We start from the raw sequence: 25,263 nt of genomic DNA, 5'->3' as shown, positions 1-25,263 counted from the left end.
GCTGCCGAGTCTGCCCGCGGCGACCATCCTAGTGATATGGACCTTCCGCCACCAGAAGTACCAATATCCCACTCCGCAGCCACCGCCAAAGCGATGGCCAGAACTCTTCACCTGTCCACAAGTGAGACTGCGAGAGGAGATACTGACCGTGAGCACGATTGTATCCAGTGGCGACCTCTGCAGCTGCTGCGGATCAGCGGCTACGCACCTCAGTCATACACCCCCGACGGACAGCGGGCTTGTGAGCGGTTCAACGAACACTGAAGCAGATGTTGAGTTGTCTCGAGAGACAAGCGGGACTGAGACCAGATGCTCCCCTGCGTCCTCTTGAGTGCGAGTGCCCCAGGCCTCACGGCTTCACCATTAAAGTTGCTGTTAGGCCCGACGGCAGCGAGCCTGCTGGGCGTGGCAAAAGGAGCGCAGGAGCAACGGCAGCAGCTGGATGCCCAGAGGTGGTGGTAGGCAAATCCAACATGCGGGACCGAATTGAGCGGGTGATGCCTGCGATGCGAGAGCACGTGCGGGCAGCAGCAACAACGACACTATAACCGCCTGCAACCCGGGAATTCCAGTGGCGGCAGGTCTGGTACTAGTCCCCACCAATGCTTGCAAATTCACGGCCACCTGGCGAGTCCGCTATCCTGCATCCTGGAAAAGTTGTTGATTTACTTACGATCACACGCCAACCAGACATCAGCCTTGCCGAACAAATATACATTAACTTGTTGAGAAGTGGGTGGGGACTGAGAACACCTTTCCACACTGCGCCATTCAGGAGGCCCGATGCGTCGGCACCAACCTTGCTGCGCTCCGCGCACAGAAGGCGAACTCAGCATTTGGTCGGTCAGTTCCGGTGTGTTCGTCCACGCCGGGCAGACTAACCTCCTCAGCCTGAGATCGGACCCCTCCGGCGTCATGCGTCCGGCGTGACTACCGGATCCCTGAGGCTCGTCGGCGAAGCTATTGAGGTAAACCAAATGCTGAAGTTGGGGTGATTGAACCATCCCAGCGAGCCCGTGGTCCAGCCCCATCGTCCTGGATTCCAGCGAACGGCACCTCACGGCACGTTGGTATATCTCCGCCTCGATCTCTTAAAGGATACTGGCAGGTTCGCTGTCAGAAGCCAAACCAAAAGCGGCTTTCTCCACCCCGGCGGCCACTGTATGCGGTCCCTTCCGCCGGTCTGCAGGCACCAGCCACCTTCCAGAGACTAATGGACATCTGCTCCAGCCCCACCAACTTGTGCGCCGCAGCCTATCTCGGCGGTAGCAGCAGTTCACTCGGAAGACATGGGAAGACCATCTGGGCGCCTGCGGGGGTGCCAGAGGATCTTCGGCGGGCTGGACTCTGCCGCTTCAGAAATGTCACCTGGCGCTCTTGACGAAGTACTATGAGTTACCCGAGTTGGGCGAGGACTGATCACGACACAGAGTAAAGTCACCCGCGGTCCGGGAGACCCCGAGGCCACCAACAAAGCCCAGATACTGGCGCCTTCTTTGGGGTGGCAGAATTGCTGCTCGTTGTTTCATCGACTTCTCCTCATAGCCGCCTCTGACAGACCTGACCAGGAAGGGGCAAACCTGAGCCGAGGGTTTCCTGTGAGACGACAGGAAGGCGTTCCAGAGATTAAGGCGCACTCACCTCGGGCCCTGTCACGAGAGCCGGACCCAGGCTGCGCTTCCTGCTACAGGCGGATGCTTCTGATGTAGGTCTGAGAGCCCAGCTGTCCCAGATCGGGAGGGTGAGGGCGTCGATCTTATATCAGTAGGAAGCTGACCCCGCCCGGGAACACGCAGCGGTGGAGGAAGAGGCTAGTGAGTGAGCAGTCCTGGAACTGCGGTACCACCTCCTGGGCGGTTCACCCTGCTGCCGACCCTGCCTCGGTGGATGGCCAGGGCCAGGACACGAGCCAGGGTGACCGCTGGTTCCTCACGGCGCTCCAGGACTTCCACTTTGGCGTGCAACACCGCGCGGGACAGTAGCATGCGCCGGCGGCCTACTCCTTCGCCGGATAATTAGGCCACTGGAAGTCTGTCAGGGGTCCTCCCCACCCACCCCAAATTTCCCCGTTATTACGCTCTGGCTTTATCCACAGGACCAGGACGAGCGCTTGGGGTGTGGCGTCCGGATCGATCAGCGTTGCCCTGGGAACAAACGGAACACCTACACCAGCCACTCAGCAGCGGATTCGCCACACCTGGAGCTCATCAGCCGCGGGCCAGATAAGCCAGCCAGCTGACAGCTTCAGTGAGCCAAGAGACTCCGGAAAGCATAAGCTAACCTGTTGTCTCTTTCTTTGTCTCCCAGAAGCTTCTAGCGTGGCCAGACCCCCTTTGAGCTACTTCCCTACTACCTCACAGTGGACTCCCCTCGTTACTAAGCTGGGAAACAGAACTGACTCACCGCTGCACTCACCGGATTCACACGCTACACCACCCCCGGACTCTGCCGCCTGCTCCTGCAACACGGACTCACGCTCACCTTCTGTGTATTGTCAATAAATACACCCTCCGGAAGTTTCACTGCACCTGTTTCTCTTGTACTTCTCTGCCTCGCCACAATATATATGCTATGAAGTTCAATTGCAAAAACAATAACTACGTTCAATTGATCTCATTCTGCATTCCAGGTTATGTTATTTATATTTGACCGCCAGCCACAAAACCAGTCATAAGTGTCAATTTTCCAAAATTAGAGATTTATACATTATCAAAGCTGAATAAATACACATTCCATGTGGATGTATGGTTTGTTAGGATACTTGAACAATATTTGGCTAAGGTTTGAAAATTTGGAATCTGAAGAAAAAATGTGAACACAAGATGCGTTAACAAGCAAAATCTTGTAAGTTTTTGTATTTAATGTTTGCATTTTGTAAATTAGAACATCCAGTTTGTATAACAACATGAGTATGACTTTTCAGGACATTACTCCATGTCCCCATTTTTCAAAACTCTTATTAATTAAACAGAATGGGTATGAAAATCAGAAATAGCAGAAGAAGTTTCCTGTAAAAGGGAACTTTTCACAAAACAGACAGTGTGTGTTAATCAACTATCTGAAATAGTTTTGGACTTGTATAAATCATATGCTTGAATGAACTGTATATTCTATTCCATTTGCAGTACATCTAGTTTTACCAGGGACTCTGTAACAATGTCTGTCTGTGTCTCCTCCAGGCTTGCGGCCAGTGAACAGTGACCTATGTTTGGGCATTTCTCCTAACACCACCCAGCTCTGCCATATTCCTGTCCTGTGGAGTGTGAGGTGTCCTCCTGGAGCGCATGGGGCCCTGCACCTTTAAAAACTGCCAGGATCAGTCACAAGAAAAGATGGCTTTTGAGCTGGGGACCTTCATCTTTTACAGTTTGTGTTTAGGCGGTCATTTCACCTCTCTTAAAACAAGGCGGATCGATAAACGTCCTCTTTCATTTGTAAATCACATGAATTGTGTACGGGTCGCCTTTCAACGCATTACTCCCCTCCCCACCTCTAACCTCTGCTCTGCCATCAGCATCCGGACCATAAACTTATCAACGCCTGCTGGGGCAGATTATTTCTCAACGGTTTCAGACCAGTAGCATTGTAGAGGAACAACAACAAAAGGACCCACAGAAAAATAAAAGATGTCAGAGGCAGGCAAAAGACAAAAGGGTTATAGATGGCTTCCAAAGAGAGCGACTACAAGCTTCAGATGGTCTCCTGGAAGGATCCGAATCTGCTGAATTCACAGGATGGTGGTTTACCGGGCTGCTGCTGACAGTTGGTTATAATTAATATCAAAATTGCTGGCACGCTGGCTGCTTTCACTCGTTGAGTATGGCTGGGACAGCGACCCGTGCACCATGACTAATGCATATTGACTCTTCCTACATTAGGCGACTCAAAGGATGGGATGGGAGGAAATTCTCCACCATGCATCTTAATGATGGATTCTCTGAATCTGGCCAATACTCCACACTCTCTTTAACGCCCACGGTTCATACTTCATGCTATATAAGCTGTAATGGCAGATCTCAGCACTTGTGTATGTACAGTATGTGGGCTCTCATTTATTCAGGAGATGTGGCCAGCAGTGAAACCTTTTTTATACATCCAGTAGTTTCCTGCACATGGACAGAATAGAACAACGTATTTGCTACAACGGTAGTGTATTACATTACCAATACACATCCATGATCTCATTGCTATAGGGTTGTGGATGTAAAATCTGTACTGAGATAAGTCAGATACACAATACCTGAAGTTTGATCTGAGATGTAAGTTTAAAAATGTAATATGTTTATATAAGACAAACATATATATTTAAAAATTTTATTTTATTTTGCTGAAAGCAAGATCCAATAAAAAAAAAATATATATATATATATATATATATACACACACACACACACACACACACACATTCAAAGGACTTTACCTCTTTACGTTTCCTGCTCCTAGAAATCTGGAACAATATTTAGAAGTATTTCAATTTAGATTAAAGCAAATATTTGGGGAAAGCAAAATCGTAACACATTTAGAACTAAATTCTCAATAATTTTAGCAACTCTGACCTCATTATTTTTCTGATATAGCTTTGATGTTGCATAACAACTTAAATCTATACTTTGTCTCACATTCAACAAATGATGATATAAACTTTTATTAAAACAGCAGGCTGTGCTTTTGTAATATATCAATTAAGTCTTTGTACTGTACAGACAAGCTGAAATAAGCTTGATGGGAGATAAGTACAAATTACATATGACATCTCAACCTGAGGCCCCAATAGCATGTCAGTGTACACCTTAGGCGTGACCCAGAGATGCAGTGAGATTTTTTTGTGCGGCTGTGCCTTTTGTCTATTTTTGGTTGTGAGACCAATAGAGGCAATGCTCGTGCTTTTGTCTGATAAAGAGAAGGCAGCATATGCCATCAGGCTGCCTCGGGCTGACTGACAGGACGTGATACCGTCCCTTTACACACCCACAATGACTCTTAGCAATTTTGCCTTCTGATTAAATAAAGCCGGGAGGAGCGCAGGACAAGTAATCAGAAAGGAAGGGACAAGCGCTGGCATCTCAACTGCTCTAAAGGCCCCCCTCTCCCATATTACCTTATCGGCCCCAGACAGCAATGTGGATTAAACCAGAGGCCAGGGACTAGAGAGGGAGGGTGATGGCAGGGTACGTGTAGGTGACCTTGCGCTGGTCATGAGTCAGTCCACCACATTTTCATTCCTCTGGAGCCCTTTTCCTGCCGCCAATGGGAATACCCCTGGCGTCAAAGCCTCTTCTGTGATAATGGATTGCTGAATGCATAGTCACTTTGAGTGAAAGGCAGGCATAATAGAGGAGGAATAATAATATTCATTATGATGAGCTGCTTCAGTAATTTCTGTCATCTTGCAAGCAATGGACCCGATGTTTTATGTAATATTACAGTGATTGGTGCAATGTGACAGTTTTAGAGAGCTAACGCAAAGGGTGCATTGACTAGTTGATTAGTTCAGACACTAATCAGACGGGCAATGGGTCAGTGTAATTTTTTGCTTTAACGGCAATGCATAAATAAAATGTATGGCTGATTGAAAAGAATGGCTGTCAAAGGTAAGAAGTGAGTTTATTTTTTTTTTTGTGTATTCTTGTAAAATGTTGTATATTGTGTAGTAGTAGTAGTAGTACTAATAATTAAGTATCTGTATAATATTAATAGTGTTTAATTATGCCTTAGTACATAAGTGTATTATTATTTACTTTATTATATCTATAATAGCTGTTATATATAATAATTATTATTACTTTGTTATATTACTTTAATATAGTTTATTTACTATTAAAAGTATTTATTCATTATTTTCTTTATTCTTAACCAGTTATTTATAGATATAACACTTGCTTTATTAATTTAACAAATAGTTTAAGGTTTTTTGTTTGTTTGCTTGTTTTGTATAACATACATGCCATTTCGTATTACAGCCTAATTGTTTTGTGACAGTAAAACTTGTAGTTAAAATGTTGATCATTTGAGACAGATAATATTTACTTTTTAGTTGACAGTTTGACCTTTTCGCAGTTCAAGCCTTACTTTCTTACTCCACCAATTAACTCAATGGGTGAATCAGCAACAACGACTTTAAGTCTCATTTGTGCTCTTCAACAGGTTTCAAACTGAGGAAAGGAATCATCGGCAGGCCACAGGTGGCACAGAAACTGCCCCCACCTGACAGGGCGATTCCCTGTGAGAGCCCAGCTGCTCTGGTGGCTGCTGAGTGAAGAGCTGGAAGGAGTGTGTGCCCGACAATGAAACAAGTATGGACCGGAACCCAGAACCCTGGCGGCAGTGCATCCCAACAGTGTGATACGTGAATACACACTCCATCTGGCAACATGGGACTGTCCACATAAGCATTTTTAAGCTAATTAAAATCTTTGCCTGAATAGACTTTCTGTTGAGGTCATGCCCAGGCATGCGGTATGTCAAGTCTAACAACAAATCCAAGATTGTTTTGTTCTTGTACAGCTAGGTCCATTCTTGGGCGCTCTGTCCACTTAGGGCTTATGTTCTGGACTCATACCCAATACCATAATTGCTGTTTTGCAGGCGGCTGTTAATACTTCTCTGTTAGAGTGGCCAGGAGGAAATTCAGGCAATGAAGTGGCACCGCTGCCTTTTACTCTTCTAAACTGAAAGCCACATGTGCCGAGTGGGTCTACCGTCTGCCTTGTGAAAGGCTTCACGCTCTCCAATAGCGTCTGGATGTTATTGGCTTGACTGATACGATGACTGGGGAAACCAACACCAGTACCATCTGCACCATCTGCGAGATCAAATCACAGTTTACCTGGGGACAAGCACATGCCTGGATCTGTGACCATAGCTGACATTAACACACGCCAATATACTGAAAAAGGAGAGCTGGAGTAAGCTGCAGCACTCTTGTACGCGGGATTTTAGTGGTTGGGTCAACAATTGAAAAACATGGACACGTTTAAATTATTGTTAACATTTATTATTGTTTATGATTTTTTTAAAGAAAGAGAGAAAGAAAAGAAAATACTTTAATTCAGCAAAGGACACATTAGCAAATGTGTTTTTTCAATTAAATAAATGAGGTATTGTTTGGGTATAAGATACCTCTTTGAAAAACATTAAAAAAAATGAATAAATCTTACAGATGCCAAAATCTTTAATATTAGTGTCATTGCCTCCAAACAAACAAGTAGAACATGAAACACAAATGACTTAATATTGCTTAAGCTCTATGTGGATTACTCTTATTACATTGTTTATTCTTACTATTTGAGAAGCTTTTTGTCAAGCCATACCTATCTAATTATGTAGGGCTGGAAAATCTCCCATCTGTCTTGGTTTTGATTTACATTATTTACACAGCCTAGAAACTTCACAGATATTTAGTAAATGCTCCAACTATGTTGTACTAACAGTTTTTAATGAAGTTTTATGGATGAGCTTACTTCGCTGGTTTGATGAGGGAGCGGAAATTCAGCGCCGCGGCTCAAATTCTGATTCCATCCGATCTAATTAATTTCATAGCAGGAAAACTAGAGCATAGCTGGTGAATATTTTAACAAACAGAGTGAGAAAACCTGTCTCCAACATGTGGAAGTGAAATAGGTTCATTCAGCAAGCTTATCAAAAATAATTAACCTTAAATTGACCAACAGATCTGAGGACAAGTACAATATTCATTTTCTTTTCTTTTTTTTTTTTTAAATAGAACCACCAACTCTGTGACTTCTTTTTCTTCTTCCATTATTGTTAATGTCTTTATCTGGAAGTGCGGCTCGACTCGCTTGCATTAATGAATCAATTATAGCGCGCACACCATGTGTATTTACATCCTCGCGTTCCTCTCCTTGTTCCAGTAAATTTCGGTGTGTGGTTACTTAGCCCAGTGCTGCGACATTCCAGAACCTCCAGCATTCATCGCTAATGAGGACTCGAGAGGAGAGAGAAAGGCAGAGAGTGAGGATGAAAGAGAGAGAGGCAGAGAGAAAGGCTGTGTGTGTGTGTGTGTGTGTGTACAACTCAATCAGTTTTGCAAGGCTTATAATCAAGCATCCCATTCTACACAACTGAAGAAGGTGTCATACTGCATGTGCCTCTAGCTGTCACCTCAGAGACAACTGCCACCTCCCCTCGGCCTCCGGCCAGACTCCATCTCCCAGACAGTTACCCTGAGACACCTTCCTTAACATGCGGCGTATAACCATCAGCCTACTGCTGCGGCACACTGATTCTATAGCTCCAGCAACCACGCATTGAACAGTTTGATGACCATTTCTCATTTTAAGTAAGAAGCTGACCTCCCGTATTGGCGCTAAAAGGCATAAGCATAATTTTGCTCCTCTCGATTATATATATGGGTCAAAATGGTCTTGGATAAGATATGATATATGAGTGCTATGCTTGTTTTGTCATTGAAATGGTAATTTAATAATTTAGATTGTAGTTTGTGGGTCAGATTTTTGCCTGGGGACCAAAATGCCTTAATTAACATACACTAAATATGTCAAGCTTCAAACCTGTTTGACTTTCTCTTATGTGGAACACAATACAATGTTGGAGATTTTAAAGGATGTTTTACTTTTTTTGTCTGGTAAGTGAAAGTCAGAGTCCGAAATAACATCAACCCCTTTGACTTTCATTGTGCAAAAAAAATTAATAAATACGCTAAGTCAAAAATAAATAAAGGTGGTACAACACTGGGTAAATCATTAACATTTGTAAATACAGTACACAGTAATCTTCCCATATATTGTATAGACAGTGGTTTTAGACAGTTTCGGGTTATTTGTCCATATGGATATATGAACATATATATCCAAAAGCTGAGAGAAACACTGGTCATTACTCTGTACCTCCCCAGCTATAGGCCTACTGCAAAACTTACTTTGACCCATTTAAGTCCAGATACCTTGCTGTAGTGAGGAATAATATAGTTTGTTCAAGGTCACTCTCTGTCTTTGTCCTGCCTGCTCGAGCCAGGGTAGATGGTGAATATGTTATTCTGGCACGGTGGCAAACCGCCTCATATAAATGAAATTAACTCTGTTAGTCCCCCAGAGCCAGCCTGCATTTAGCTGAACTCCTCTCTCCCTCATTAACTTTGGGAAGAGTAGTGCGCAGCCTCATCAGAATGTGACAAGCGCTCAATAGAGAGGAAATGTCAGATGCCGTCTGGTACTTTTCCATCAGGGGACAGTCAGACGCAGGTGTGAGATGTATAAAGGGCTAGGCAGCACAGCTGATATTACATTTTCCCCAGCGTGTAATACTCACTGAGTTATTCATGAGGACAGCTGATTTATTTGTCTGTGAGATTTGCCTTATGTGCAACTTTATTTTTATTTTGCACATTTGAAAAAGTATTTTATGAAAATCCAAGATGATGATCAAACCAGTCACTTTGTTACAAAAACTTAAATAAACTTAAAAACTTAAATGAAGGTGTATATAAATATCTGTAATGAGCTGTAAAAGTTTTTTTTGTTTTTTCTTGAAGTGAAATGCTGTGTATAAATACCAGCAGTGTGCGGAAGCCTAACACTTCCACCCCAATCTCAACCACTTCTCATTGTTCCTAGTGCCTCCCCTCTTCTCTCAATTATTGATTCCTGTTGTCTGGTGCTGATGAGAATAGATCTGTTGTGTCCCACGGAGTCCTGCCGTGTCATCTGACTCAGTGGGTTTTCTGTCACTTTGGGCTTTTTCAGGGGTGGGGTTCACCGATCGATACAGGGGCTGGTATACAGTACACACAGGGGTTGGTGTCCAAAGCTAGGTCTTTCAGATGACCTCTGTGGGCAAAGTATGTTTTGTTGTTTTGTTTTGTCTGGTTTTACTTTGTTTTGATGTTCTTTTTGTTCTGATTTGTTTCGATTTTCCTTGTTTGTTTTGTTTTTGCTTTGTTTTGATTATTTAAATATCATTTTTTTTTACTTATTTTGGTGCTTTATTTTATTTTATATAATTTTTTATTATTATTCTTTTGTTCTATTTGTTGCTTTGCTGATTGATTTTGCTTTGTTTTATTTTGTTGCTGAGAAAAGAAATGATCCTTTCATGTACAAGACAAAGATTTCAGTTAAATGTTACACTAAGAACATGTTACAATAGCGTGCAATTGCTGCATTGGCTGTTTTTCTTGGACGGCATTTATGCATAATTACATGTGATTGTGTGATTGTAAACATCGCCGGATCATCATCCCTCTTGGGTCACTGGGTGCTGAAGGAAGTAATCGGAAATTTGTATAAGGCATTTAGGCTGCCACATCCTGTTTGACACTGAAAGAGGACCAACACAAGTGTTAATATCTAAAATTTATTATATGTTAGAGACAGCACATTAAAGTCTGCCCCTTTAGAACTACTTTCTGCTGTTAAACTTTTAGACAATGACCCAAATGCTTGTTTAGGATGTTTCTGCACTTTGAGTGAGATGTGTATTATTATCACTGTCTATATAGCACAGCAACTTGTTTTGTTGTTCTCAGGTGACTTAATTCCTGCACGTGGACCATACAGCTGCTGCCGGGATTGTGCCATCCTTCCTGGGCATTGCTCTGTGCTATGCGATGTGCGGGGCGCCATCCATCCCTTACCTGTGCTACCCACATTACCCCCAAAGACTGTGTGCTCCAGTCCCTGACTTCTACAGTGGTCTCTATGCTCAAATACCTGCTCAGGGAAGAACTCGGAGGGCAAGCAGACCAGATCACGCCTCCATTCTGGCCCTACAACGCTGGGGAAGGTAGGTTTTTGGGTTGAACTGGTCTTTGGGCAGAAGGTATTCAGACAGCTCTCATAACTGGATTTCAACTGAGCTTGAACAATGATGTATCTTGTTGCTGCGTATCCTGCTCAAAAACAAACAGCACTTTGCAGTCTTGTTGCAGTCATAGGAGTATTGAAAACCTTTGAAAACTTTCCAAAGACAATAATTTAATTAATAAATGCATGAAGACTGGTTTCTTTGTATCTGTGAGAGTTAAAATAAATAAATAATAATAACATTCATTATTCAAAACCAGTAAATTCAAACATTCATCAGTTGATTAATAATGTAGTAATGTACAGTGAAATTAGTGTCTGGAGCTCATGAGTCAGAAAACACACCATTCAAAAACTATTGGTTGGTGTGTGTGTGTGTGTGTATATATATATATATATATATATATATATATATATATATATATATAATATATAATTTTTCATTCAAATATGCATATTTCATGCTCAAAAAGTATTTCTATTATCAGTCTTAAAGACACAATGAATTGAAAACAATGATTCTTTAATGAATAGAAAGTTTTTATTTGCATTTTACAGTTTTTACAGCATTTATTTGACATAGAAATGTTTCTATCACTGGGACAGTATCTTTCAAAAGGTACACTTTTGTACCATTTAAATACTATTATGTGCACTTTAGGTAAAGTACTAATATGTTTTTATGTTTAAGGTACCATTATGGACCCTTGAACATGCATTTTTTTTATTTATTTCTAAGAGTGTATCATACTTTTAATATAATTTTATTCTACACAGTAAAAAAGTATCTGGAGTTTACAGAGAATATGTTTAACTTTTAAAAAATTATATTCAGCAATTTTATAAGCAGGTAGCAGGGCTGCAGTGGAGTCGATTTCAGCTTAAATCCACTATTTTTTTGTGGTTCAGTATGTGCTCAGCATGTATCATGTGCTTTCTTTTATGTATCATGTGCTTTCTTTTTCTCTAAGCGTCCTGCTGTTAAATGTATTAAGCACTATAGCCTTTAGCCCAAAACTATGGTTTTCCAATGATCTCTCAATGATTCCTGCTTGTTTAGATATAATCAATCACCCTCTTTTTCTGCTAATGTGAATTTGTATGCTCATGTAGACATAAGCGGATTTCAAAGTATCTTACTGCACTTGCCCCCTATATGTTGGTTTAACATTCTTCCATGTGAGCAAAAAAAAAAGAAGAAGCCCATCACAAGGTAATGAAGGTCTCTGAGCATTAAGTGATTCAAACCTCAGGTGAGCTCAGGCTGTAAGTGTGTATCTGATGTGTAATAGACTGATGGATAAGTGGTTGCTTTGGGCTAAAACCTCTTCCTTCCCTTCACCACTCACCAGCCAGAAATCCATTTCCGCAAATATGCAGCTTGAGGGAACAGGACTTGCACTGCTGACTGAGAGCAAATCGGCTTAGTTTGCTTTAACATCACATCATTTCACGGTCATGCTAGTGCCAGAATCAAAGGTAGTGCGTTGGCTACGTCTGTGGAGTGCGCTTGCTTTATATATTACAGTTTTAACACAAATGCGTGGCCACATATGCACAATAATGCATTCTGCCCTGTGCAAAATTGTGCTCACGTGCTGCGATACATGGATTAATAGCCCTCAGACGATTCAGGAGGCGCCGGACCAAATTGATGACAGGCGTCTGAGAAAGCAGGTGTGTGCTGACAGTAGCATGAAGTTTAGTAGATCCTGTTCTGCTTGCCATCTGCCTCTTTGTTAGGTGATGGAAGAGAATAGTATAGAGGCATTGGTCATTTTTGTGTAGCTGAAGCCTCTCGGAGTAGGACCTAGCTGCTCAAAATGAGCAGAAATGTACAATCCACACTCCAGTTGCCTCATTTTATTCTATTAAATTTGTAGCCTGGGGGCCTCCTACAGAAAATAGGTTTTCAAATTGGGCCTCATTTAAAAGGGGAGGGTGGTGGGACTATTCAAGCGTTATTATTTTTGTTATTATTTATTAACATTTTTTCAAAGAAAATATGTTAGCTTAAGATTTATCATACTAATTGAATTTGAATAATGTTTGTTTGTGTTGTTAATATTAATTGAATATATTTGATTTAATATTTTATCAAATTTTCTCAGTTTGATCTTTTATTTTTCCTTTGAAAGACATAATATTCATGATTATTTGATTTCACTGACAGCCCAATTGTAATGGAAGTAAGCGAAAATAAGTAAAACTGATTTGGCACAATGTTTACTGTAAAATGTCATACAATAATTAATTTCCATTCAAACTAAATGTTTTGTGCTCTACGTTTGATTTACTGTGTGATTCATTAACTCTTTCTTTCATTCATTTTATTTTATTTGACAATTTTAATGCTTTTTATTCATGGTGTGAGTGCGTCTCTTATTACATTTGGTCTCGCGCTCCACAAACCTTATTTTTGAGCAGGCTGAAATGTAGTAACATAACTTGAAATTCCATCAACATTCAGTTCATTCATGACACCATGTGTGCTCGACCTTCTTTGCAGCTATATTCTAGAGGTTTGCAGATCCCCAGACTGAGCACCCGCACCATTTCAGTGGTAAACCAGTCAGTGGCGACCTCGTATAGGGCCTTGAAAACCTCTTTCATCACTGACAGCCTAGAGTATATAAATGGATAAAATGTTAATGGAATGTTAAAACATTCATGATTCTACATAATAATGCATGGTCAGATATGTAACACATTTGCTCTTTCTAAATGGATCTTTTCTTGCGCGTGTCACGCAGGCATCGCTGCGTGCTGCATCGAGAAGCTTAACACAAAACGAAATGCGGATGAGTATCTCTGCAATGTGAACTGCGGCTCTTAATGGTGCAGAGATGGACCAAGAACATGCAATTACTCTGAGCTGTGCGAGGACTCACTTTTGTAATTGTACAAAGGATTAGTCTTCATCTGAGTCACAGGTCAATAAATAACCGGAGGGAGTGTTAATCCCCATTTGAAACAATGTGATTCTGGTGCAGCTTTTTGAAGCTCCGCTAATGCATTGCCCGGCATGCCCTGGACCACTATGAGATGCTTTGGAAGTCAAATAACCTTCCTTTGTAACTGTAAAGAGTTGTTTTCTCTCTTCCACGGCCATTATTGTGACTGTGCTGCTAACAGCAAGTGTTTTCTAATGGTTCTCACATATCTAATGAAGTGTGTTATAATAGTCGATAACCTTTTAATAAATTAGATACTGAAGGACTGTGTTCTGCATTGCTACAAAGGATGAGTCAATTATTCATTATTTTGGAGCTCTTAAACAAGGAGCGCTGCTTGATGCATGGTTGGTCCATTTTTCTCATTCACGGTTTACCATTTTCTCATTGATCGGTGTGCGCGGTTGTTGTCGCGCACTCATTGAGATAATGGCTGACCGCCTGTGGGGACCGCAGCTTGTAATGAAATCCAAGCAAAGCCTGGTAAATAAATCTAGGAGCAGCTCTTTGTGGACCGTTAACTCATGAATTACGACCCTACTCATATTTCATCTACATATTTCAGTTTCTAGATGTTTTATTTACCATTCTACTATTACATCAAGGATTTAAAGTAATAATTGGCATTTTTGCTGAAAATGTACTCATCCAAGATAACCACAATAATCCATAAGTAATCCACATAACACCAGTCCATCAATAAACCTCTCGTGATGCAAAAAAACCTTGTGCCTTGTAGAATGTACAAGGCTTTTTTAAACTACTTTCCATCCAGAATGGTCCTTAAGTAGATTAAGCATCATTTACCAGCAGTAAAGTTGAAAACAAACTTGTGGGTGGATTCTGATGAAGGAAGACCACAGGCGATGGACTTTTTAAATTCACAAGACGTTGATGGACTGGATTTGTGTGGATAACTTGTGGACTGTTGGGATGCTTTTTTTTTTATTTTTATTGGGAATCATTGTTTGATATATTAATACTCTTGAATTAGGCAAAGTTAAGTTAAGTAATGGAGTACTCATAATACAAATTATTTTTAGAACATTTAGAATACGGTAGCGCCATGAGATCTCGCGAGAACCTGGCCTGGACCCTCGCGATAGTGGTATGATGGTGTGTGAGGGAAATTCAGTAATGCTGTCTACATCGGACGCGAGCTCGATACATGCGCAATGCCACCTATTTGACTTGCGCTCTTTCAGCATTCTTACTTGCGTATCTTGCGCCGGCTATCCATGAGCCCTGCTGGCGACAAAATTGACGTAACCCGAAGTATACTTTGCCTTTAAGCTGTTGCGGTAGCGGCGTCTATTTGGCCCAACTAAAGCTTTTTCGAAAATCACTTACCCTCCTTTAAAGGGATATTTGTGTTAATTGCTTTTAATTATTTATACTCTTTGTAATTCTTTGTGTAATTACTTGCCTGTCAGTTTGTGGCAAAATATTAATGTTGTTTGTTACTGCATGCAATTCATTAAAATAGAGCTGATAAAAAAATGTTTTTTGTAATGTTTTTGTAATGTACTATTTTTCCTAAATGTTTTATCATTGAAGTTTTATTTGAAAAGTCTAAAAATGTTGCCTCATCACACGCCTAGAATACAGTCACAACATTGTCATTAAAAAACGATTTTATTAAGCAAATTCATTATGTTTTTTTTTTTTTTTTTTTCTAGAAAAATGCTTCCAGGCAAAATGGTATGTTGCCAAAAAAAAAAAAAGATCTGCTAGTGGAAATGACAGCAATATGGTGAATAGGTGTCAGCTCATATGTGTTAGAGTTTTGGATTTCAGCACAATTGGAAAGTTGTATTAACCGATTACAAGCCGGTACTGTAACTATAGGTTTTGGAATTTTTTTATGTAATGTAGGCGTAACTTCCTATGCAATATCACCTAAACAATATACAGAATGGTCAAATAGCAGGTGATGTTTTTACAGTTTAGGTTTATGATTTACCCAGTACCGTAACACCGTCTCTAACCCTTTATGTGTTTTAGGTGGAGGCTCAGTGCCCCAACAGCAGCGCCTTGCAGGAGGTCCGCAACTGCAATGATCATCCCTGCACCGTGTACCACTGGCAGACGGGACCCTGGGGTCAGTGCATAGAGGACGCGTCCATTCCGTCTGCCAACAGCTAAGCTGAGCCGCACTGGAGCAGGAGTCGGCACTAATGATGCGCTCTGCTCCACCGGAATGCAGACGCGCAAAAATCATTTGTGTCCGGTCAATGCTGGAGCCAGGTGCCACCGAAAAAAGTATGTGTTTTTAAATGTGATCCTATAAATCACCTTTGTTTCATTTATACTGGGTGTATACTTGGCATTTGTTGGAGGAGATGTTGAAGCAGGTTATGTATTTTGTTTATTAAACTCAATCTCGATGTCTGTTGCTTGATCTTTATTGACAGATAGGGACTGTAAGTTGATGAGCTCTCAGCCGGTAGTTTTAAGCATCTGAATCTTGGTCTTTCCCGAAGGCGTCTGCAGGAAAATAAATGATCTGTTTATTTATTCATTTTAATAGTGGCATTATTCTGTCAGTGGCTGTGGAATCAGGGTGTGTAGCTCAGGGACCCCATGCTGGCAATGGAAATGAGTCCCGCTTTCTTCCGGGTTATTCATGTGCTGCATGGCTTTACCCACTGATCTACATTCATATACACACACACGCAGATATACACGTGAGCCGCATGCTGATCATTATGGGATTCCATGTGAAAGGAGCAAGGATACGGGAATGGTGGAGAAGGATAGAGAGAGGAAGGAGAAAGTGCAGTATGTGCGAGACATATATGATATTTGAGGATTACGTGTAAAAATGAAATTTATTGAGCTGCCAGCTGAATTTTTATTACTTTAGTATTTTGTGTCAAATGATCCTTTATCATGACTTCATGAAATCATTGTAATATTTAGATTTTTCTGTTTAATACATTTGTTGATCAGTAGAAATGTTGATGAAAAAAAAACATAATTATATATATATATATATATATATATATGTTATAATTGTTTTTTTAATCAACGTTAACATATCAACTAAATAACCTTTACATAAATATAAACTGTAATAATTAACAAAATAACTAATGAAACTGCTTATATTTTGCCATTTTAATATTTTTTAATTTACATTTTTTTCTTACACAATTTTATTAAAATTAATTTATTTGAAACATTTTTATTTATTTATTTAGTAACTGTGCAGAATATATTTTTGGGGAAAAAAATATTCTCAGCCTAGCAAGTAAAGTTATACATTAAAAAATTAACATAATTATTATTTTAGAATGGCTTAGTATTTAGTTTGTTTCCCTTTAGCTCCAAGCTTCATGAACTCAATGACTTTGTTCTTCAACATGATCGAAAAATGTTTTTATTCCAAAGAAAATCTGAGCATCTGTACATCCCGTTTTATTGTTGTTATATGCAGGTGTCCAGAGAGTCTGCGTCCAGAGACTGTTAGGCCGTGTCTTCTGCCCTGCAAGAGAGACTGCATTGTCACTCCTTACAGTGATTGGACGCCCTGTCCTTCCTCCTGCCAAACAGGTAATTTTCACGCACTTATGAAACTTGCATAAAACCTCTGATGCATCTCTTAAACTAAAGTAAAATAGAAAAAAAAATGTTTCTTATTGACATCAATACATAAAAAAATGGGTCACTTTTAACGTTCGGAAGGGTTAAGAAACCGATTCTTTGTTCCACAATCACACTCTATGAAGGAATTGTTGCTTGGCAACTCTGCCTATAGGAACCAGAACTAATATTATAAGAAGCTGCAGCATCTGAGCCATTTGTCATATGAACCAAACAGGCATTGCATTGCTTATTATTTATGAAATTGTTTGAGTAAATATCACACTCCAGTGTGTTTTGTATAAAATATTGCATTTTTAAAGACCATCTGCTTGACAGTTTCTTCTTCACTGAACTCTGAGCAGATCCTCACTTCCTCTCAGTTATTTTTCTTCTTTTTAGTACTTGTTACATTTACAGTAAATATTTAATGTATGTCATTTTTATTACCTTTTACATTATTACAAGGAAAACATTCCTCTTTCTCACAGAACATTGAATAATCAGATTAATCAGCACAAATTTATAGATGCCTTCACCCAGTGGAGCACTACAGTCAAAGTATGAATCTCTGAAAAGAGTTTATCAAGAAAAAAAGCTTAATATTAGTCATTAAACTATAAAATGGTAGTTGGGATGTGCTGATATTTATATATATATATATATATATATATATATATATATATATATATATATATATAAACTAGTTAAGGTTGGATAAAGACATGTTAAATGTAACAAAGTCGTATATAGAGATTTGTGTACTGATTAGATCTGTGAGTAGGGATTATGCGTTTTTGCAAGATTTTCTATATTTATTCATGACAGGTTCATATCTTCTGTTCATCCTCTCGTGTATATCCAGGTGGTCCTGTCAAAAAGAAACAATCAAGGAAACGCATTATCATACAGCTTCCAGCTAACGGGGGCCAAGACTGTCCAGAAGTGCTCTTCCAGGAGAAGGAATGTGATGCTGGATCTGTTTGTCCAGGCTACAGGTGAACATACGCACTTCTGTTTGCAATTATAGTACAGAAATTTCATAAACCATTTTAATTTAATTTAATTTTACTTTGCATAATTTTATTTTTATTATACTTTTACATTATTATTATTCATTTTATAATTTTCAAATATTTATTTATTGTTTTTTTGTCTGAGTTTATTAAAACAAAATTCTATTAATAAATGTTAATGTAATAATTTTGTATCTAGTATTATATATTATTATACTGTACATATAGCAATGATAGAGAGAGCCAGTTTATATGGGTATATATATATATATATATATATATATATATATATAGTATATATGTGTATACTGTGTATGTGTGTATAATTGCTATTGTGCTACAGGTGGAAAACCCACAAGTGGCGCAGGTGTCAGTTGGTTCCCTGGACCATTCGTCAGGAGAGTCCTGGAGCACAAGAGACCTGTGGACCAGGACTACAGGCTAGAGGTACAGAAAAAAACTCCATTATCAACTTAAAATGAGATGCAACATCTTTTAGTGTCTATAAAACTTTGTTGTCGCTTCACTGTAGCTAGGGAGACTGTTAAATGTGTGGTAAATGCATGAGATTGCTAGTAATTCGATCTGTGACTGAGTGTTGTACCATCAAAGGGCTGCGTAAACTCTTCTGGATTTAAAGTAAATGTTATTTCAGAGATTCGGGAAGCTGTCTGAAGCAGTCACGAGCGATATCCTTTGCTCTGACTCTTACCAGTAAACCCTTTCAGGGTTCAAATTCAGGCCATTAGTGTGGTGTGTTTGAAAAAACGTACCTGAAACTGAAAGATGAGAGTCTTGTGATATGTATGCCCGGAGACAGTAATTTTTCATGCTATATCACTGATAGAGATGCATTTACAGCATAATGGAGGCTCCACTGACATAAAAGCACTTTTATGAGGGAACCTTAACTTAAGTTAAATTTTTAGGCTAAATGTGGGGTCTTGCTTTTTAAAAAATGATGGTGTGAGCAGTAAAGAAAAAGTATAGTCTGCAGGTTGTTCTTAATATCACATAGCAGTACTTCGCAGTACTTCAAAAAGCTTCTTCATAGATCACCTTCTCAGTACTGCTCACATTAACAAGCATTACCGTAATAGTATCCTCAATACACCAGCATGTATGAAAAAAAATCCAATCCAATAGCTTTCACCCTCATTCAACGATATAAATCTGGATCCGTCCGGCTACTCAAGTCAATAGGCATTTAACCACCTCTCTCGTAATCCATCACACGATGCTTATCTTTATTCAGTGTGTGTGGCTTTATAGGTGAGAGTGGACTGATATTTATCAGCATTAACTCAGAGTAGTGTTCCCCTATTTAGTTTTGTTTCTTTGTCTGCTAGTACAATTGGTTTATGACCTCTTCCTTCTTTTCTCCCTCAGCCGTATCGTGTAAAAAGCTGGATGGTGGACCTGCAGACGTTGCTGCCTGTCTTAAGTTGGCGGGTCCTATGCCTCAACTCACTCAGTCCTGTCAGCTTCCATGCCAGGATGACTGCCAGCTGACCACCTGGTCCAAATTCTCATCCTGCGCTGCTGATTGTGTGGGTGTCCGAACTAGGAAAAGAACTCTTGTTGGTAAGTTTGTGTTCAAGACGAGCTTAGGTCTTATGGGTTTGGAATGACATCAGGGTAAATAATTAATGACAGAATGTTCATTTTGCGGTGAACCGACCCTTTAAGACTTCCTGATGCCAAGTCAACAAAAAGGCTCTTCTCACGTGATGATTCTCTCAGGTGCTTTGTCATCATATATATAAAAAATATATAATTTATACATACATTTATCATTTATATATCTGTCACATGATCCTTCAGAAATCATTCTAATGTGCTGATTTGCTGCTCAGGTTTTGGTGGAAACTTATTTGTAGGCTTTGATGAATAGTGGATAATAAAAAAAAACTTTTGTAACACTGTTACAGTCAGTTTTACCAAACAGGAAAATCTCATGTAGATGGGCTCAGTAATAATCTCTGCAGGCAATTTACTAACAAAACTCAAATTGAAGATCACAGACGCAACACATCATTTGCATACCGACCTACACAATGTACCAAATGCAGTTTTTGTGAATAAGCAATAAATAAATAAATAAATAAATGATCCACAGTATGCTGAAAATAACCCGAGGCCCAAAATGAAGGGTTGTAACAGTTTTGATGGAGCTTGTATTGTGTGACTCCTTGTTGAGGGTTCCAAGTCGTCATTTATTTCCCGAAGCAAATTAAAAATAACATTCCTTGGCAAACGATATGTTCAGATAATGTGTTCTTTCCAAATAAATTAATAGCCTACGTGTGGAAACATCCTCTCCCTTTTACCATGCGCTCTCTGTTTTCTGTGGTGCCTCATCTTAGTAACGAATTACATCAATTTCAAATGCAACATTCCTTTTGGGCATTAAGTAATGGCGCAAATGCCAGTAATTCGGCGCGCGCAAACATTAGTAAATTGCGGTGCGTGATTCATTTAAATACTCTCCTCCCATAAATTTTGCATCTGAAAGGGAAACTCCTTGAAATGCATATTTAATATGGTTAGGCGCGAAAATAACTTTGTCCAAGCCTTTTCAGTGCTAATTTTTTACTGTACATCATTAGTAAATTCTGACATTACTATTTTTAACACCAAAAGCTGCTGGTAAAATGTTTAAAATGAACATTTGTATCAGGCTCTTATGTTCAGTAAATTTGTTCTAATGGCAAAGTGAAATAACTAAACATAAATATAGGAGCCAGATAAAAAAGCTTATTTAGAATAAAATTCCAGACAGAACTTAGAGGCTTTTGCATCTCTTTTGCAACTCTTCATTTTTATATATATATATATATATATATATATATATATATATATATATATATATATATATATATATATATATATATATATATAGATATAGATAGATATATATAGATAGATATATATAGATGACCCCAAACTTAGAACTAAAGACAAACGTCTATGTTATAACGTTAACATGTTTCTAAAATTGGCTTTTTTATTGATTTGTGTATATGTGTGTGTTTGTTAGTAATTAAAAAAATTACATGCAGATTTAGTGCTGTAATTTTTATAAAATAATTATGAATTTTAAATTTATTTATATTTATTATTAGTATTAGATTTGATATATGCACAAAGGAAAGCTCTCTGTGTTGCAAAAATGTTCTTTTTGTTAGGTGCATTTACCTGTACCACAGTTGAGCCAGAAATGTGGTTTAACCTTTAGTATAATGTGCCATGAGAAGCTTAGTTGGTTATTTAGAGGTTAACAGAATACAATGTGTGTGCCAAAGACCTATTTGCCCTTTGGAAGACCTGCTGTAAGTCAAGTAACTTTGCAAAAGGATTACATAAGATTAGTGCAATAGGTCTTTCAATTTGGGTAAGTCTGCTTACTCATGATTACCAGATCAGTGTGTTTTGACCACAGGAGTTCGATACTATTACAGGATCATTCTGTTTGGGGTGCATTCCGTATTGTATTGTTACAAACAGTTTATTTCCCTGAACATGAAAGCATATTTAAATAGATAACATGATCTAATATCTCTAACTGCTGTACGTTTGCGATTTGTCTGGAACAGGTAAAAGCAAAAAGAGAGAACAGTGTAAAAACACACAGATGTATCCTCTGAGCGAAACCCAGTACTGCCCCTGCAACAAGTACAATGCCCAGCCCGTGGGGAACTGGTCTGACTGCATCCTGCCCGAGGGCGGGCGAGTAGAGGGCCTTTTGGGTATGAAAGTGCAAGGTGATATCAAGGAGTGTGGCCAGGGTTACGGTTTCAAGCCATGGTGTGCTATGACCAGGACAGCCGCCTCGTGGTGGAGCGTCACGCTGCAACAGTCACGGTGGGTGAAAAAAGCTAGTGTCATTGTCAAAATAATGATTCATTTACTTCCCTATCTGCCGTTGGTCGCACAAACAGATTGCACCTCTTACGTCATTGATTGGGACGGTGTTAAACTTTAGAAGAGTCGAGAAGAGTGTTAATGTTTGTGCTGACTTATTTAATTGTTTATTTATTAATTTATCTATTTTTTTTTCTCTTCTTGTCAATTTAGGTTGTCATTTGGATATTAGAAAATATTTTTGATGAAGGTTTCATGTATTTGAAACAATTACCTTAAACTGAAAGTGGGTGTATGGGTAATTTTTCCAAAATATGCTCAGTGAAAAAAATTGTCTAACTGAATATTTTTGCAAGTAAAGATATCTAAGCATTCTTAATTCACGCTATTTTTAAATGCACAGCATGCGAGTACTAAACTGAGTTCTCATTCACACACAAGTTTACGTTAAAAACACACGTTACGTTACAAAAACAGTTATGTTGGTTATGTCTGTGAAGTTAAACAGCTGGGACAGAAATCACCTGTTTATTTTAGACCTGTGTGGCAGCAGCAGTATGACCCTAAGGCTAGGTCTCTAAATAGCGTCCTGTGCTCGTCTGTGCACCCAAAGACAGAACAGTTAAGTGCTTTGCACAAACTTTTGTCACGGCATTAGAACTGGTACACCTTTGTCACTTATGAAATCGAAACGGTGGCGCAGCAGGTGGAAATTTACAGATTAAGAGGCGGCAATATTATAGTGAGATCCCTTTGCAGCGTCACAAGGGGAACGAGTTCAGACGTAAAACAAAATGACTGAGTTGCTCTTTTTCACGTTTCCTTGGTTGGTAGATGCACTGGGGACCTGATTATTGCTCTTAAAACTTGGAAAAGTCAGATTTTCATGTTGTCACCTTTAAATTTTTTATTTTCTTACTCCCAATTTTTTCTTGTTTCATGAACTCACTTTGTAATAAAACAAGATGCAGAGTGATATATTGTGTTGTTTTACTCGTGATGCAAATATACCTTGATTTATGCAAGTTTAAACATCATTACTTTAAAGGAAGTGAAATGAATCCATCTGAATATCACGTTTATTTAAAGAAAACGGCGTTCGTATCTAATTCCGCTCCGCATCTCTCGCCACCTCCTGCAGCAAGGAGCTCAGAAACAAGAATTTGTCAATCCGCCCTCTGAGCCCGAGATTAGACTGTAGCAAACTACAGCGTTAGATGAAAGCGGGTGGAATCTCGTGGCCAAGCAGGAGCTCTGTGACGTTAAGGCCTCTCTCTTTATGAGTCACAATCCTCTAGTATGGATTGTACGCTCTCAGCTGGAGGCCTGCGACTGGCTCAAAGACTCGGCATCCCTAGAGTGAAGATGTGCTGACGGAGACTCTCTCTCCCTCTGCCTCCTCTCGTTCTCTTCCTGCTTCCTCTGAGACATCCTCACTCCAATCAGACCCCATACCCTCGTGATTTCAAGCGTAGTTGCCATTTTGTGAGGCTGTCAGACTGACATGTTGCCCAAGGCAATTTGTAGGGGTGTTTAATCCAACTACGAGAAGTTTCTGTGATAGGGAATTTGGTTGTGAAGTACATACAGATATCTTGACTTTTTTGTATATTCATGACTGGTGTAAGAATTATCCAGTTCTTCTGTTATCCAGTTTAGCAGGCAATATAATACAAAAACGCGATACGCTTTAATTGAGCTGATTAACAATAGTAAGGTGTTATAATATGAACAATATTTTATTTGTCAATAATTTAACTTTATTTCGCTTAAATCAGCTTTATATTCAACTGAAATTAGATTTTTATTTATGTTTTCTTAATTTGATTTTAAAAATGACATTTTCTTAAATTTAGAATGAAAAATCGTCTAGTATATAGTCTAGCTTTCCCCACAACCGGAGCAATTCATGTGGATCACAGAATGAAAACTAAAAATAATCTTTTTTTTAATAACATTTTTATTTAACAGTTCCATTTTTTGTTGGTTTATTTCACAATTTGGAGTTTCACAGAATTATATGTTTACTGCATCATTTTGACTTGAATTTTCAATTTGAATTTATTTCTCACAATTGTATTTTTTTTTCAAAGTTAAGCGTTAACATCTCACAATATTTCCTGAAAATTTGAGTTAGCAATTATTGACTTTTAGTTATTCCAACTAGACTATTAAACTGTTTACCACAATAATGTATTTAAATAGTCTTTGAGGGAAATATATAGCATAATACAATATAATATAATGTAAAAATCATGAATCATTTGGAATCCCATTTACTTTTTAACAGCAACCTTCCATCATGTTTGCTCAGCTTTAGATTATTCTTTTTTCTACACATCATTCGTTAAATCTGATGTTCTTGTGGTTTTGAAGGAGGAACATATACATGGAATACTTAAAACCTGCTGTTTTAATAATCCTCTGAAATGCTCAGGACTTGAGCTGTCTCACGCAGCTTTCCCATTCCTGAAAGAATCCATGACCTTTGCGAGTTGCGATGTAAAATGAAACTTCAGCAGACTATATCAGTGCAAATGCCACAACCTTGACCTTAACGCTGCTTTAACATAGACACTCTGCGCTGTTTCATCTGTCACAATTTATTAGACTAACTCTAAACCATCATCATACTGTATCGTGTTGGTTTGACTTGCTATAATAGACACACTAAGTTTCATTCCTCTCTTTCTTATCTGTTGTAGGTTATATAGAGGAAGCGTGTATCATCCCGTGTCCGTCTGACTGTAAGCTCAGCGAATGGTCAAATTGGTCCCGTTGCAGTAAGTCCTGTGGCAGTGGAGTCAAAGTGCGGTCCAAGTGGCTTCGAGAGAAACCTTATAACGGTGGCAGGCCCTGCCCCAAACTGGACCATGTCAATCAGGTATGCAGGGAAACCGTTATATTTTTTAATGAATGTGCGCCTGTCTTGTTTTAAGGATTAATTACTGGGGTGTTGTAAATTTTTAATCAAAAGACTAAACAGAATACCATGTTTTTTAATGCACAGCAATGTGGTTTACTAATATGTTCATATAATCATGGGATATTGTTTGTGCATCA

At 39.3% G+C, this 25,263-nt stretch overlaps 1 protein-coding gene across 1 annotated transcript in view; it reads left to right on the top strand.

The window, feature by feature from the left end:
- Positions 1 to 9,179: 9,179 nt before the first annotated feature.
- LOC122323800 (thrombospondin type-1 domain-containing protein 7A-like) overlaps positions 9,180 to 25,263 on the top strand; it is a 34,206-nt gene continuing 18,122 nt past the window's right edge. The window contains 12 exon segments of the mRNA XM_043217894.1: positions 9,180 to 9,221; positions 10,669 to 10,773; positions 15,752 to 15,889; positions 15,891 to 15,997; positions 17,175 to 17,290; positions 18,186 to 18,318; positions 18,680 to 18,783; positions 19,726 to 19,920; positions 21,933 to 22,127; positions 22,130 to 22,173; positions 22,176 to 22,200; positions 24,906 to 25,084. Coding sequence (XP_043073829.1) covers positions 9,180 to 9,221; positions 10,669 to 10,773; positions 15,752 to 15,889; positions 15,891 to 15,997; positions 17,175 to 17,290; positions 18,186 to 18,318; positions 18,680 to 18,783; positions 19,726 to 19,920; positions 21,933 to 22,127; positions 22,130 to 22,173; positions 22,176 to 22,200; positions 24,906 to 25,084 — 1,383 coding nt within the window.

The sequence above is a fragment of the Puntigrus tetrazona genome, chromosome 19, assembly GCF_018831695.1.
Source record: "Puntigrus tetrazona isolate hp1 chromosome 19, ASM1883169v1, whole genome shotgun sequence".
Taxonomy (NCBI): domain Eukaryota; kingdom Metazoa; phylum Chordata; class Actinopteri; order Cypriniformes; family Cyprinidae; genus Puntigrus; species Puntigrus tetrazona.
This window is presented reverse-complemented; position numbering and strand designations above follow the sequence as displayed.